This window comes from Thalia democratica, chromosome 2 (genome assembly GCF_965202585.1).
Source record: "Thalia democratica chromosome 2, ktThaDemo2.hap1.1, whole genome shotgun sequence".
Taxonomy (NCBI): domain Eukaryota; kingdom Metazoa; phylum Chordata; class Thaliacea; order Salpida; family Salpidae; genus Thalia; species Thalia democratica.
Window position 1 is genome coordinate 82,903,805 of NC_139166.1, and position 17,204 is coordinate 82,921,008.

Consider the following 17,204-nt stretch of genomic DNA (forward strand, 5'->3'; position numbering starts at 1 on the left):
TAAACTAGACACAAATAAAGTTAATCGTCAAGAAAATATAGTGAAACATAGTTTATTTCATTAATTATATCAAAATTAGTATAACTTTAAATTCAAAATTTTTAAAATTGTTTTAGATGATTCGAATATTTGTTAAGTTATTCTGTATAGTATATTGAATAAGAATTAAGCTTAATATTTTGTTAGGAGTAACTAAAAATTTACAAGTAATTTTAAATACTATACAGATGCTACTAAAATTACAACAAGTTATTTGTAAACAATAGAATAATTAAAAATAATTTCAACATTACTTAGAGTTTTAACTTAAAATTATTAATTTCAAAAGTCACAGATGCATCCTAACAAACACTTAATGATAACATATGCATATGTTATAGCTTATTTGTAATAATTTAAAACATGGGGAAGTTGAGGTAGTTTAAGACCAAGAAATGCGGTATTTCAATATAAAACATAAACTTTCTTTTTGTATTCTATTTTATTATTTATTAATGTGTATTGAAAAACAAAACTTTAAGTTCAATTAATGTACACGTCTGTATGAATTTTTACCTTTCTATTTTATTTATCATTCTATTTTTTGTCCATTGTTTTGTATTAATGAAATATTAAAGTAAGAACATCAAACTTAGAAAATATCTTATAAACAAAATAGAAAAAAAAAAATTAAAAAGTTTTATATAAGTTGTTAAAACTAAGTTATTATACAGTTACTTACTTATATAATACTAACTAGTTCAAAGAAAACTATTTGAAATAAAACAAGCTTGCTAAACTTTGTTCTTTAATAAACGAAAAAAAATTATTATGTTTTTATAATTGCTTTTACAAAATATTGATGAAATGTCGAAAAAAACCGTTTAAAGAATTTGCAATTGATATAAAATACACACCGTAACTGGAAATAAGCAGCATAAATTGTTATGATATTTATGTAGCTGTTATAATAAATATGTGCGTTTAAATATTTTAATTAAGTATGAATTAAAACAAATAGTTTTTTAATCTTTTATCAGCTTAAAATAATCAATGTTACTATATTTTACAGTGCGGTCTACAACCACTCACTCTTACAAAAAACTTAATGCAACTGTTGGCTCTTGATCTAGTGCATGCTTTTATTGAAAGAATTGAAAAAAAACTTGTTACAAGAAACAATTTTTGTACTTTTTAACTTATAGGAACTTGATATTTTTTTTAATAGTAAAGTAAATGTAGCTTATTTTTATAACTTAAGTTTTAGTTTTGTACGTTTTTAAAACATCTTACTCAACAAATTTATTAAAATTTTTTTAATTTTTACATTGTACACCGCATTATATGTAATTTATATTAACAAATATCCGATAAAACAAAATTGTAAATAAATATTTAGGTTAATGTCCATTTAAAGTAGACAATTTTCTTTAAGTTAATAAAGTATAGTTCCACATTGAAAATATAGTTAGATATTTTTGTCTGCTGATAAATTTGAAATAACAGTTTGTTAAAAAAATAAATTACATCATCATTTTCATGTTATAATCTTTAAATTTATTAGTATACTGAAAACTCATAAAACAAGCTACTAAAATAATAAGTTTTTTTATAAAATATAAAGGGCTTAAATTAAGACAAATTTTTGACGTATAAAGATATGAAAACCAAAACTAAAATGAAAAGTCTATTAAAAACAATTTTATCGTAATAGTAGATTTTTGTAATTTTAAAACGGCTCCTCACAGCTTTTTTTCATAGGTTTAGTTTATATTTTCATCAAGTTTTTATAAGCTTTTATATAACTAATTAAAAAAATTATTCATATATAGTTTAATTGTGTTTTTTTTAGTAAACTTTCGAATCAAACGTCTACTTACATGAGTTTAAAAATATGTAATGTATATAATGTTAGTAACTTTAAACAAGATTTCAACTTTTGTTTACAATTTATTTTCATATATACGTATATTAAAATACTTTCTCTAAAATATTTTTTAAGTTGTCTAAGTTTTATAATTTGTATTTAACTTACAATACAAAAATTCAACTTTTTTAAACATAATATTTATTTTTTAGCCGGTTTAGGCCATTAGAGTTCGAAAAAAAGAAAAATTTGTCAATTATAATAACTTAGTATTAATTTATTCGAAATTCGGAACCATAAGTTTATGATATTTACAAATTTATCACTACATGAAAATTATGTATTGCATATAAAATGGAAAGTTTATTAATATTTGTACTTTTTTTATTTTCAATAAATAATTTTGGTAAAAAAAACTAGATATTAAAACATTTTATCTAATAAAAAATTTTTTGAAATTAATACTTTCAAATATTTAATATCTTTGATAAACTAGGTGATTAAATATTTCAAAATAGAATTCGATTCTAAAGCACAACACGTGTTTCAGTTTTTCACTTTACCTTGTATAAAACAAAAATTATTATTAAACTTAATCATTAATTAACTAATTTTATATCAATTTTTAGTTTAAAATGGATTTTTTTCATTTGATTGTTACAATTAATTGTTCACTGCTGCTCGTAAAAGACATTATTTTACAGTGCGGTTTGTGATAGTAATTTTTTTAATAAGCTTGGTTTTAATAAACTAAGACTTATAACCTAGTGTTTTTTGTTATTGTAATGAAGGTACTAAGTTTGTAACGACACACTATATTTTTTACTTTCCTACGTTTAGAAACTTTGTATACATTTTTTTTTACCTTTAAGTTATGATAATTTTCGATATTATTCTTATATGTATTCTCGACAGTAATTAAGTTTTTATTTTCTTGCATTATAGAGGATTTAAATTTGTAGTTAAATATAAACAATAAAAAAATTAAAGAAAACATAATAATTTTGAGGTTACTTCAGATAGTTTGTTGGTATATTGTGATGTTAAACTAAATATAAAATTATATGTTTTCTATATATTATTAAAAAACAGTTAAATTAAAACCTAACATAAATTTTAAAATAGATAAATATTTTTATAACACTAACACTGAATACACTATAGTTTCTAACAAATGAAAAAAACTAAAAGTTGAAAAAATTTCAAAAAACTATCTATTTTAGTACTACTGCAACAAAATCTAAATATATTAGCTTGATTTCTCGTTTTATTAAGTTGTTAAAATGTTTAGACTTTTGAAGACCGCATTACACGGTTTTAAACTGCCGTCCTTGTAAATAAATCAATCATAATAACATACTTTTTTTAATATAAATCTTTACAAGCCATATGTTGTTGGGTTACATATAATACGCAAATTCAACTTTTTTTCAATAACAAAAATTATTTTACCATTATATATATAAAGTTATTTTTGTCAAATATGTTTGTTTTTTAGACATTTCAAATACTAGCTGTTTGAATGACTAATAGAAATGTAGAAAACGGTAGAACGAACTCTTTTAATTGTGCTATTATTTAAAAAAAAATCTAAAAATTAGTAAAAGTAAAAAGAACGAAAGATTTAGTATTAGTTTAAAAAATTTATTAACTGAATATTTACTGTTATAATAGTTATCAGTTATTTATATCATATTAATAAGGCTTAATTAGTTTTATGCTAACATAAGCTTTATTGAATAACATCTATTGTACTTGACCATGATTTTTTATTAAATAAAATACATCATGATGTTTTTTACTAAAACATATTTTATTAAAAGTGGATAGTTAGTAAAACAAAGTATTTTGTTGCTTTTCAACATTTGTTAAAACACTGCTTAAACTTAAATTTTATTTTACCTAATTACTTACACATTTGTAAACAAGTAATGCAATGACATAAATTATTGTAACAAAAATAATGATGCAACTTCAGGAAATAAATATAACGATTTGTTGTGATGTATCAATTAAATATTTATTTACATTTATTAGCGAAATTTAGTTAAAAATTTAATTAAATACAAGAATAAATCACAGAGATGTATTGAAACTCGGATTAGAACTAAGTTTTAGCTCTTATTTGTAATAGTTTTATAGGTTTTCCTTAAGTTTTGTACTATTTTCTTAAGGATTTGATAATAAAAAGCATTTAAATTTTTCTCTAGTTTAAAATAATAGTAGTTATTAATCATACAAACAACTATTTGATTAAAACTTTTTAGGAAGTTTCGTAGTGATATATCTTGAAAGCCCGACAAACACTAGCTTTTTATTTAGTTTCATATTTAAACTACACTACACGTAAGTCGACTTTCCATTCGATATGATTTTTATTTATAAACAGCAGCACTTTCAAATTTAGTCTTTAATTAAGGAACAAGCCCGTGAAAACACAAATTTAAAAAAAAATTAAAAAAAAATACATTTTTTCTTTTTTGAACGGCTTATACAGGCTGAATTTAAGAAAAAATATCCTTTATAACAAAAATCTTAACTGTTAGAACTTGCATCACTAATAATATTAAAATGAACATTATGTAAAATATTTTCTGTTAGTTTTTTAAATTAAGTGTCAAATAAATCTAGTTTTTATTTATTCAAATATGTTATTTTTAGTTTTAATTATTGAAGTCTATCATTTTTTTTTATATTTCTTATTGATATTCATTCAGTTTGTAAAATGTTTTTCGACTTAGATATGTTTAAACTTTTAAATCAAAATGAAATGTTATTTAAATATATGTTATAAATTAAGTTTAAATACGTTGTTTAAATATTTTTTTAAATCGAAACGATTTGTCTCGTAAAAAAAAACTTTTTTAAAAGCATCAATGAGTTTTAAGTTGAATTTCTTAAAAAAATTATATAACCCAAAAAAAAAAGTAATAATCTTTGTAAATTGTAGCAAAACTAAACGGAGCTATAAAAAAAAACTTAAATTGTTTTACAATTGTGAAAGCATTTCCTTTTGCAAACTCGTCATAAGTTTAAATCATAAAATGTTTTAAATTTTTCATCTTAAGTACCTATTGTTAGTTTTAATTAAAAATAGAATATTGAAACGTTAAAAATTGACTAAACTAGAAGTAGAATATTGATTAAATTTAAAAAATTCAAATAAAAAACAAGTTTGCTAATAGGAAAAAAAAAGAAATTTATAAGAGATTCGACTTACTTCATATGCATATTCGCACAACAATTAATTTACAGTTTGAATTTATATATATTAGCACAAACTGTTAGAACTCCTAACATAGTCATTCTAATAACTAAGTTAGCTAATGTGATTTTGTATTAGACTAAAAGCTACTTACTACTAAAAAAACTTTAAACAAAATTAAAAGTAAACACTTCTGTTTATTTACTATTAAGTATAACACAATTATAACATTTAAATTTTATTAACAATACAATGTTTCACTCGCTTGAAACTAGTCAAACGAGATCTTCAGTTGAATAAAATCTGTAAAATTTTATTATGGTAACATGCAGGAAGACATTAAGCTAAACTTAAAATAAAAGAAACTTAATAAAATAAAAATTAAAACAAAACAACTGAATAAAGTTTAAATAAAACTTATATTTTAAAGATACTAATACATGAAAATCATAATTTGATTAGGTTAGTTTGTTTTATACATTTTTAAATGTAAGCTACTTAATAATTTTCTAATATTAAAACTCAAAAACATAAACAAAAAAGTAATTGCACTAAAATTTAGTAGCCTTGCAAAAAAAAAACAATTAATATGTTCATGTGTACATTTTAAAAAGCTTTATGTTAAAACTTAAGAACAGTTGGAATAGTGCATTACTATTTTAACTTGTAAAAGCAAATACTTAAAGAAACATATAATTAAATCAAAATACAATAGTTAGAATTTTTAAACAAGTAATTTTATCATAATGCTTTAGTTAAAAAGTTGTATACTTTGTTAGTTGTTTAAAGGTTTCGCAAGGCTGCTAAATGTTAGTGTTCTTACTTTTTTATTTATTTAACACATATAGACAATAATTTATATATTAAAACTATTATTGTTTTTTATATATTCTTTTATTTATTTAACTATTTTCATTAATGATAAGTTTTGAAGTTTATAAACTTTTTTCGATTGATATGATTTTGTTAAGTTCACTTTTTAAAGTAGCCCTAAATAAATTGAAATTAAAGGGTGCAGGTGTTTTAGATATAAAGTTCAAATATAAGAGTTTTAGATTTTGCGATCCAAAAAATTGATCTTTTAATTTGAATAGGAAAATCGTTCTGAATTTGAAAGTATAACTTTTTTAATTTAATAACGTTACTAAACGACAATAGAAATCATTTAAATCAAATTCTCGTACTTCTATGTTTGTATTTAGCTACTTACATACTACTTTTGAAATAAAGTTAAGCTCTCAGAGCAGTCTTTAAATAAAGCGTCAAAAATTCTTAAAATAAACAATTTTGAAGGTTTAAATTTAGTAGGATTAAAATTTAAATGATTTTGTAAAGTATAATATGTTCTAATTCAAAACCGCGCAATGTATTCTGTCACTAATATTAGAACTAAGTGTAATATGTTTTAGTTTTTTTACTAATTATTATTCTAGTAGAGACATTTTTAAAGTAAAGAAAAACGAGTTTCTCTGGTTTAAAAGAAAAAATCGTAAACTATTGTAAAAATTACTTCTACATTTGTTTAGTATTTTAATTTGGTTGAAATAACGTTTAAGTCTAAAAGAGAATAATGTATTATGGCATTTCAAAAATGTGTAATGTTATTTCTAAACATTTTTTATTTTTGCACGGGTAATTGACAAATACTTTGAATATAGAAAATAAACCTAATAGAACTTATCAATTGTTAAAAGCTTATAAGTGTTTTCATTTTTTTGTACATTTATTTGGTTTATGGCAAAATAAAAAATAAAGCTTAATTAACTTACACTGAGCTACTTATTAAAAAAAAAGTGTTTGTGCTAGTTTCTAACATAATATAACAACTTTTTGTCTTAAATTTTAGATTTGCTTCTTTTTGTAAAACTTATAATTTAAAACTGCTCTGAGCAGTACAAACTTTGAGACTTTGATCTGTAGAACAAATAATAAGTCCTTTTCATTATAATTTTAATTACTCATAGTATATATTGTGGTAAACATGTTTTAAAAATCAGACGGTTGTTTGAATTTTGTTAGACAAAGTTAATATTTTTTTAAATTCAGTTAAACCACAGTCAGTATTTAAAAGTAAAACCAGTATTATAACTTAATAAATTCTAAACCAAAACAACAAGTCTTAGAAACAAAGAATTATTTTGTCTAGCACTCAAATACTCCGTTCTTAAAGTCAAAGTTTTATAGTAAAAATTGTGTTTAAAATTTAGGTATTATTAACTATTACTATTAAAGTATAGTGAAAATTCGATATTTTTAAACGTATAAACAATTATTTGAAAACAAGTATAATTTTAACTATGTGTTTTTACATAAAAATCGCTATTTTTCTACACGAATCGCTAATTCTTGTTTAACTTATTTTGCTCAGCTTATAGTAAGATCAGCTAGTTTTAGTTTTTTTTATGAAACTAAGACAATAAAGAGTTATTTTAAGTGGATAAATTGGAAAAAAGTTCATAACTACTTTGCCTTTTAAAATGTTAAAAAGTTTTTATTTAATAAACTTAATATACAAAATACGGTTCTATTAACTTATATAGAAACAACAAAGATATAACGTGAGTTCAAACTAAATAGTTTAATTTTACAACATTAATTGTCAAAATCTCTTGGGATAAATTTTAAAATAAAAAAGTATCATTTAAAATTCTAAACTCACGCTAAAAAAAAAATTTTGTGAAATGATACGTCTAAATGATTTAAATTTAAAAAAGAGTTATATTGAAATAGGTAAGTCTTTCCAACTTACTTAGGATTTTATTTAAAATAGCAAAAATTAGTTTTTCAATGTATTCAGTTATAAAATAATAAGTAATAGAATAAGACCCCAATAAATTTGTATAATTAGACATTTAAAAATGTTATTTTATTTTGAACTGGTAGGCAACTGCTGAGTTGAATTTTAACTGTTCAAAATATAATATATAGACTTTTTTTCCAAACAAGTAACAAATGCAAAATCAAATAAGCTGTAAGTGGACAGATTTCAGCACTCAAATTCAAATAAAGGATTTGTGTCCTAACAAGTTACAAAATCAAATAAGCTTAAGTTGAATGATACAAACATTCAAATTCAAATAAAGGATTAGTGTTCAAACTAGTAAAAAATCCAAATAAGCTATAAGTGGAATGATACCAACACTCAAATCCAAATATCAAACTGTGTCCGAACAACACAGAAGTTGCTGTAAGCCAGTAATATAAAATGTGTTTGTGTTTGATATTGGATATTGGATATCTTTAGGTATTGGAGCATATGTTGCTTATAAGTTTAAATAAGATATAAATCCAATTAAACTTAAATTATTTTTATAAAATTATATTAATTCTTGAAAAAATTTTAGTAATAGTTATATATTACTTGGGTTTAAGTTATGTATTAAAAATACCGAAGCTTATAAAATATTAAAATTTGAAACCTAAATTTTTGGAAAAATTTAATAAAAATACTTTATACAGCCTTTTTAACCTTTTTTTTACAAAAATGAACATAAGCTTTATCGAAGTGACGTTCCTAGTAATACGAGTGTTGTCGATTAGAAAAAAAAATTATATTTGCTTTAATAAAACTATAGTTTTTTTTTAGTACTACATATATTACACAGATATATAAGAAATAGTTTGTTCAAAAACACTTTTATTTAAACAAAGAAGTAAAAAAAAAAAATTCAGCTGACTTTTATCAACTACTTTTGTTAGCAACTATATTTAAAATAAATTTTAAGTAAATAAACAGTTAGAGGTTACATTAGATAGTACTCAGTTAACACCTATTATCATTATTAATGAAAGCTAATTAAAATGAGTTAAACCAAAAACACGTTTGTAATTATAATTAGTTGTTATGATTGCTGTTCGTCACTTATGTTATTTTATTTATTTTTTTTTATGTCGTTTCTAAATTTATACGTTTCGTTATCTTAGTTAGTTACTATTTTTTTAGTTTAATTTTATAATTATTTATTTAATAATAACTTATTTATTGTATTTTATAAAATCTTAAATATTTTTACCTTTGTGCAATAGAATCCAAAAAAAATTGAGTTTTTTTTTTTATATCTTATATATGGATTAAATAAAATACCAATAAATAAAACAATTTAAGTTTTGAAACAGAAGTTAGCGAAAATCTTTAAACTAAATATTTTTTTTGAATCTTAATACACTGATATTTGTTAACTGATAGATTAAGATTTAATATACTAATAAACTACTAAATTTCAAATGAAATAAAGTAAAATAAAACCAATAGATTAATCATTTAAATAAATTAAGAATACAGTTTGATAATATCTTTTATACCCTTCGATTGTTAATAATAGTATTTAGAACTAATGAAAAAGTCGTGTTACTTAAGATAAATTTTTGTTTGATTATATCTAACAAAGCTGCTAAAGCTTGCAGTTAAAATTTTAAATGTATGAATTCTTAATAGCTTAAATGTATTTCTCGTTAAATAGAGAGACTATAGTTGTACGTTTGTGAATAATTAAAAATCTATCATGCAAAGTTTTATAATTTATTGTCCATTATAATATAAAACAAAAGAAAACCTAATGTTTTTTTATTTTAAAGCTGAACTTTTTAGTTATTATTTTATATAATTTCTGTCTTTTTTCAAATATATTTCAAGTAAGTAAGTTTATATTTAAAAATTTTAGTATTTAAGTATGAATTACTTTTATAGCGCTTGTTAATATAGATACACATTATTAAACTATTTTCAGTTTTTGAAAGTATTAGGAATCGTATTAGGAAAGTATTAGGAAAGTATTAGGAAAGTATTAGTTTAATAATGTGTATCTATATTAACAAGCGCTATAAAAGTAATTCATACTTAAATACTAAGAATTCATACTTCAATACTTCAAATAACATACTTCATACTTAAATACTAAGAAGATTTAATAGCTCAAAGGGGCATTTTTGCACGGAGACACATTTGCACGAGGAACTTTCGCATTGCATCACCTTTGCACTAAGGGTCGATTTATTTATTATCACTGTTACCCTTAATAGCTACCCTACTGTCGGTGATAGCTCTTTTTTTTTGATTTCTTAGCCATTTATATATTTTAATTATCACAGTTACAAATGTTTAGTTATTATAAATATTTTTTTTGTAATTAAAATGATTGGAACAAATCTCTCTCTGACGTATTAATAAAAACCCACAAATCGTAGCATCTAATACAACAGTATATACAAACGTAGCTTTTAAAAATTTCATCTAAAACTTATCATTTCAACTCAAATTTTTAAACTCGAAATTACGGGCAGCATTAGCCAGTAATTGACAAACAAGTCTATAAAGTTAAAAATTTTCTTATATAAGTTTAAAATAGTATGTTATTAGTTGTTCTAAAGCCTCATCCCAGGCGACGCCTATTTAAAGTAACTAATTATAAAATATGACGCTACAGCACCATTCTTACAAACACTAATTAACAATCAAAGCATTTATTGTAACTGATGTTTAAAAATCTATCTGTATGTTTTGCAAGAATATTTAATATCGTGAAATGCGATGTTTAAGTATAAATTAAGCTTGTGTGGATTTTTTATAACCTGTTTCTATTACTAAGCTAGCCTCAAGTTTATTTAGGTAATATCTAAAAACAATACAATTAAAAAGTAGATTCATAAACAAAGTTATTTGCTTAATATAAAATATGAGTAATAAAACAAAATAAAAAACAAAATTTTGCAGCGTTCATCTTAAATTGCCATTTAATTTTTCGAAAATATTTTTTTTAAGTGTTATACAAATCAATTTTCCTATTATTTTTACTGAGGTAATGTAAGCTTATGCTACTAGGAATAGAAGCTATTAGAAATTTTTTAATGATTATGCAGATCAAAATAAAAGTATCTAGCCGGAACCGAATCCGAACCTTGTCTTAAAATTACTCTTTCGGATCCTGTAAATCTCTAAAATTTACCGTTATATACATTGTAACTTGCAAAACTATCCTAGAATACGCCTAAAAGAGTTGTTTTGCTCTTTTTTATAAACTCCCGAATATATAGTGTTTGTTTAATATTTTATTGTAATATCTTGTGTAACTTTTAAATACTTCTAGTTTAATTTTCAAAACTTCCATTTAATAGACTTTTTTACTGTATATCATAAACCTTAGAACATTTAGTATAAGTTTCATATTTTTTAAAAATATTTAATTAACAATTTAAAAATTTTCTAAAATATCTAGTTAAGTTATTTAAACTACTATAGCATACACCTTGAGCTTTTTTGCTGTTTTTTATGAACTTGATAATATTTAGTGTAAATTTTAAAGAGTTTTTTGTAGTCTCTAGTCAATATTTAATTTTTTTTTGTGAAGTTTGTTTTTAAAACACTTAAAACTTATCTAATAATTTAGAACAATTTATTTTAGTTATTAATTTTTGTTATTTTAATTATTCATTTTAGAGTATTAAAATGTAAACTTTATGTTTTCTTGTTTTATGTACTGTAAATAATTAAGAATCTTTCGTAGTGTCTATTCTGTATTTTAAAGTTTTTCTCGTGAAGTTTTAAAAACGCCTGAAATTCCTTTAATAACTTCGAACAAATTAAGATACATGCTACTTATTGCAGCTAAAATTACAAGGTCTTCTCGAATGTAACTAATACTATTCTAAAGTTACTATAAAGAAAATTAGTTGGCAGGTGTTTGTGAGTTTCGCAAATTTTACGATAATGACGTCACTATAAGAATTAAAGTATTGATTTGTTCAACAGTTTAGATTGCTTATTTTGTTATAAACTTTTTTTTTTTAAATCGTCAATTTTGTAGGTCTTTCCTACAAATTGTGTGAAACCCGGTGTTTAATTTTTATATTTATATAGCATTAATCGGTAAAACTGAATAGATGTAATAAGTTTAACTCAAGCTTAAAACTAGTTTACCTTTAGAAAATTACAAACTGTTATAAACTAATTTCATTGTAAAAATTTAAGCTAATGGTTTAGTTTACGATAAAAAAAATAAACTTAAAACACTCATAACTCATTTAAAACTTATCAAGAAAGAAATTAGAAAGATCGTCTTACTAGATTGATTGAATGACATAATTAAGTAGTAAATAAGCACATAGTTTAGTTAGTTTAAAGTTCGTTATCGGTCAAAACCCTTGCACCTTTGAAATAAAAAGGTTAATTGTAATATAAAAATCTAAAAGTTGTATGTATTGAAAGTTAAAATACACTGAATTAGGAACAAGAACATTTGATGGGGACAAACTTGATAAAAAAATTAAAGTCGTGTATTTTCAAAATACAGTTTTCTACGAAACCACAGCAAGTAAACATTAGCTGCTATGATATTTTTAATTAGTTTTTATCAAGTTAAACATTATTTAAGAATGTAGTGAGTTTTCTGCAACTACAAACTAAAGTTTTTTTTTTCTTAAACAATTACTTGAAACTAAAACTATGTTAAGTAAAGTAATCATAACACCTTTTCAAAACCAACCGGTTCTTTATCAATACTTTAATTTTTCACTTGAATTGATTGTTTTGTTAAACCTGTTTTAAACATATATAAATAAATTATTAATATATAGATAAATGTTTCTTATTAAAAGTTTTTTTCTGCTCAAGATGTGGTTTAAGATAAACTGATAAAACCAACTTTTGACAGCGAAGTAGAGTTAGTTTAATGCATTTTATAAATGACATGCTATTATGTTCATGCAACTATACTTATTTTAAACGGATGACAAAATGTCGTCGTAGTTTTTTTTAAGAGCTTATAACTGTAAACACTACCTATTCATAACCTATTGAAATATCATCATTATAAAAAAGTACACAATATGTAAGAAGACAAGAACGAAAAATTCAATTAGTAAACTACATTATGGTTGTAAAAACTATTCTGAGAATTCAAAATGTTTAAAATAAAAGTTTCACACACACAACTGAGTCTTAAAAAATGTCTTAAACAGGTTTAACCTAGTCTGTATTCTTAAAACTTTGAAACTAGCCTGCTTGTTTGGCAACCCTGTTTAAAAGAAAGTTCACAAAATATTAATTAGTGAATTTATTATTAACAGTGAATTAAATATAAATCAAAGAAAAGTATTATAAGTCAGTTCAATGGACAATTACGGTTTATTAAACACTTTTAAGAAAGTATAAAAGCTTATTAAGCCTTTAATGAAGACAAATAACTAATTTTTTATTAAGAATTATAGCACTTCTTTATCTGCAATAAAAATTTTGCAGTTGAAAAGAGTAAATGGGAAATATAATACCAGCTATAAGCATTGAAAAACGTTATTTAGGAGTTATTAGAAGAAACGAATAAAAAGCAAATCGCTTAAGTCAGCTCCAACAAAGCACATGATTATCTTCAGTACCTACAGACTGATTAAAGAAAAAGTTAAGGCAAGTTATAAAGTAGCAAAACTAATTAGTAAAAAGAAGATACCGTTTAGAATTTTAATTTTCTTAAATAATTTATGTTGATGTTAGTATAAGATTTTTGTTTATTTCTTTACTGACAACAAAAGTCGTGTTTTAGAAATGCCTCAAGATTATAAAGCAGAAATCAAGTTAGGACTTTAATCAATCTGTTAAGATGAGAGCACTTATAAAACATATATTGTTATCTGAGAAATTTTATTTGATTTGTTTTTACTAATTTTGAAACTATAGAAGAATTTCTAGGTTTAGTTCCAATACAAAGCACAGCAATAAGTAAATAGATTTTAAAAGCAAAGGTGCAATGCACCAATATAAAGTTTGTGAAAGTACAATTTTTTCTTCTGTTTTCAGTATAAAATTAAACTAAAGGTAAAAAAAAAATCTTTTAAACATAATATCAATTTTAAAAAGATGCTCTTAAGCTACTTTCAATGTGGTTTTTAATAAAAATATTTGTATGGTAAATTTTTGTTTGGAATCAAAATTTCAATACTTAACATGTAAAAATTTTTTGAAATCCCAGGTTTTTCAAAAATTCTCAAATTCAAACTTTTTTCAGATTATTTAAGCATAAACTTTCAGATTCCAAGATTTACCGGGACTCAAGTTTTTTGGCAACACTGATTATTCACACTTATATACAGTAGTACAAACAGTATTTTAAATTGTATCAGCTGCAAGATTTAAAATTTAACATATATTACAAATTCAAAACAACACTGTGTATTGACCAAAACATACATCATAAATTTAATTTGCCACTCTTTAAAGAAAAAAAGCCAGCCTTAGTGACAAAAATCTAGCCTGATATTTTCGTATACAAAAAGCAATTCAAGTAAATAACTGAAAAAAAGACTAAATTGGCCTGAGATTTATAATCTTCAAATGGTCTTAGTCTGAGTTTGTAGCAATGTTTAGTTATTTATAAACTTGAATTTGAGCTTATTTTATTCACAATGTACAAACTTTTTGTAATGTCATATATATTGTTTTAAATGTTTCTGAACACACTTAGAAATTACATTTAGAAACAATAATGTTAGACATTTATGCATAAACTAAATTTAATCTAACTTAAGCAGTAAATAAAAAGTGGTTTAAAATATGAGTATACTATATGAGTATACACTTGTGTGCATTTGAATTAATTTTAAGTGAAAAAAATACTAAAAAATCGAAACACGTTAAAACCAAAATCAAATAAACCTTATTTCTTATTAAAATGTTATATTAAATGTATTTGTGTACACTTAAATAAAATATTTAGTAATAATACATCTGAAAAAAAAAACTAAGGTATATAATAATTTGAAATGAAAACCTAAACTGTAAAGAAATAAATTTTATTTAATTACTGTGCATTATTGTTGTGCAAAATAAAAAACGTTTGCATTTGGTTTATTTACTAAGTAGCTATTATATAACTGACTTAATAAATCTAAGCACTCTTTACACTCTTTTGTCAAATAATTACTTACTGTTGTGAGAAGAAAGCTATTATGAAAATGAGAAAATATCCTGTTAGAAAGCTAATCTGTTTTTTTTTCACATTTATAAGCTAATACAGTAAATTCTATTTATTATTTAAAAATGTTATAAATGAACTTAAAACGAAATAAAACAAAACCAAATTACCAGTAAAAATTTAACTTGAAACATATTGTTGCTCAGCGGGCCATATTAACATGCTCGCGGGCCACAAAAATTTCTTTCGCGGGCCGCAATCCATTCAAAAAAAAAAAAAACGTGCTCGCGGGCCGCAGATTTACCCTTCGAGGGCCGCAATTGGCCCGCGGGCCGCAGTTTGCCGACCCCTGGTTTAGACTTTAGATGTTCATGTTAGAGTATAGGTCAATATTCGCAATTTTTATTTTACTGCTTTTCGTTGTAAAATACTTTCAGTTGTTTAGCTAAGATGGACCGTTTTGTAAATTTATCTTATTTAAAACGTATAATTAGTAACATTTGACAGATGAAAGTAACAGATGAAAGTTTTTGTTTGAAGCTTTAATATTGCGAACAGTTTTGAAATTAAGTTTTGATAAAAAACAAATTCGTTTTTAACAAATAATCACCAAGTAATAACTGATTGATCAAATTAAATTACTTTCTTAAAGTATTAGTGCAGTTAAATTTATTAAACTTTTAGAAATCTTCTCATAAATGTTTAAGTAAATAAAAATTATATATAATGTAAATAACTCTATACTGTTGTGCATATATATATACTATACACAATCATTATGTTATATTGTTTTTGGTTTGAGAAAATAAGCAATTTATTTTTCTATTACTTAGCAATATAGCTTCACTTTAAAATATTATCTAATCTATAAAATATAATGTAAATAATTGTTTAAAAAAGTTAAACGTGTAAAATCATATTATTAATCTGAAAAACTTTTAATTCAATATTAACTAAGAAAAATTAAATATAAACAATAGAAATTTAAGTATCTTAAGTTCCCTCTCAAAGTAAAACCTAATAAGGTAACATTAAAGCATTTAATTAAAAATTTCTGATCTTTAATTAATGAGGATATTTTAGATTAATTCTACAATAAATATTAAAAAACTGCGTCCGAAGTATTTTTTAAATTTTAAACTTAAATAATTTTTTTCTAATCATTCAAAATAGTTTCAAAACATTTTAAATTTGAGATTAATTTTGTTTTCCGCATTTCTTCGTGTTAATAAGTTTTACTAAAAGTTACTACATCTCTTACAAAATTTATGAAAAAAAATTTTAATTCAAGCTGTCAATTAAGAAACAATTTTAACTTTTGTAAAAAACTCCAATCTATTAACTTATTTCCAGCTAATCGAAATAATTTTAAAAGTGTTTAAAACTTTTAGAGGACTGAAAAATCAATAAAAAGCTGTTTATTTATTAATTATGTTAGTTTCATTTCTACTTCTATAAACCATTACAAATAATATCAGCTAAAAATTTTCAATTAAGTATTAATTACCTGTGAAAGTTTTTATTGATAATCAAAATAATTAAAAACGCAGCAAAAAAAACAATTAGTTTCTCTATTCAATGAATTAGTTTGATTTTAACTTATAGAAAAATTACAACAATGATTACCTAAAGGACAATGTCAACTGTTTTCTTACTTACAATCATGACAACTATTAAAAAAATCTCATTTGAAATAAAAAATGATCAGGAGAATTTTCCTCGATGCTGGCGCGTCTCACGGTCTTAACAAGCAAATGCTGTGAAATCACTTCCCTGACTGTAAAATCCAGTGTAGGACCAATGTGTCGTTTCTAACTTTTGACACGGTTACAGAAGCTTACAACCTTCTTCAGCTTGGCAACAAAGTAAAAATAAATGGAACATTTATCGACATGAATCGGGAAAAAGGCAGCTACGATCCTGAAATGCTGCCGGGACAACTCGAGCGGGAAAAAAAGAAGACGGAGAGAGAACATGCCCAGCGAAAAACTTCTCAAGGTGGTCTACAACCACAGAACGCTTCACTTGGGGCAGCCGTACCAGTTGGACCAGTACCGTTGCAACCAGTCACCGGGCAGTATGTATCTATGCAGCCCCAATCTACCGGTATTTACACTAATGTTAGTTACCAGGGTTGCTATGAACCCACAAATCAGCTTGTGAGTCAAGTTATGCAACAGCCTGTCCCTATTGTAAACTTCGGGCAGAACCCAGCACAGAACTCAGTTCCAGTTGTTGTACCCACAACATTGGT

At 23.4% G+C, this 17,204-nt stretch overlaps 1 protein-coding gene across 1 annotated transcript in view; it reads left to right on the forward strand.

The window, feature by feature from the left end:
- The window catches only part of LOC145829040 (uncharacterized), a 37,594-nt gene extending 20,881 nt beyond the window's left edge, over positions 1-16,713 (forward strand). Inside the window, exon 2 of the mRNA XM_082936777.1 lies at positions 16,659-16,713. Within this exon, the coding sequence (XP_082792903.1) occupies positions 16,659-16,713 (55 nt within the window). The remainder of the gene's footprint in view (positions 1-16,658) is intronic.
- Positions 16,714-17,204: the final 491 nt, after the last annotated feature.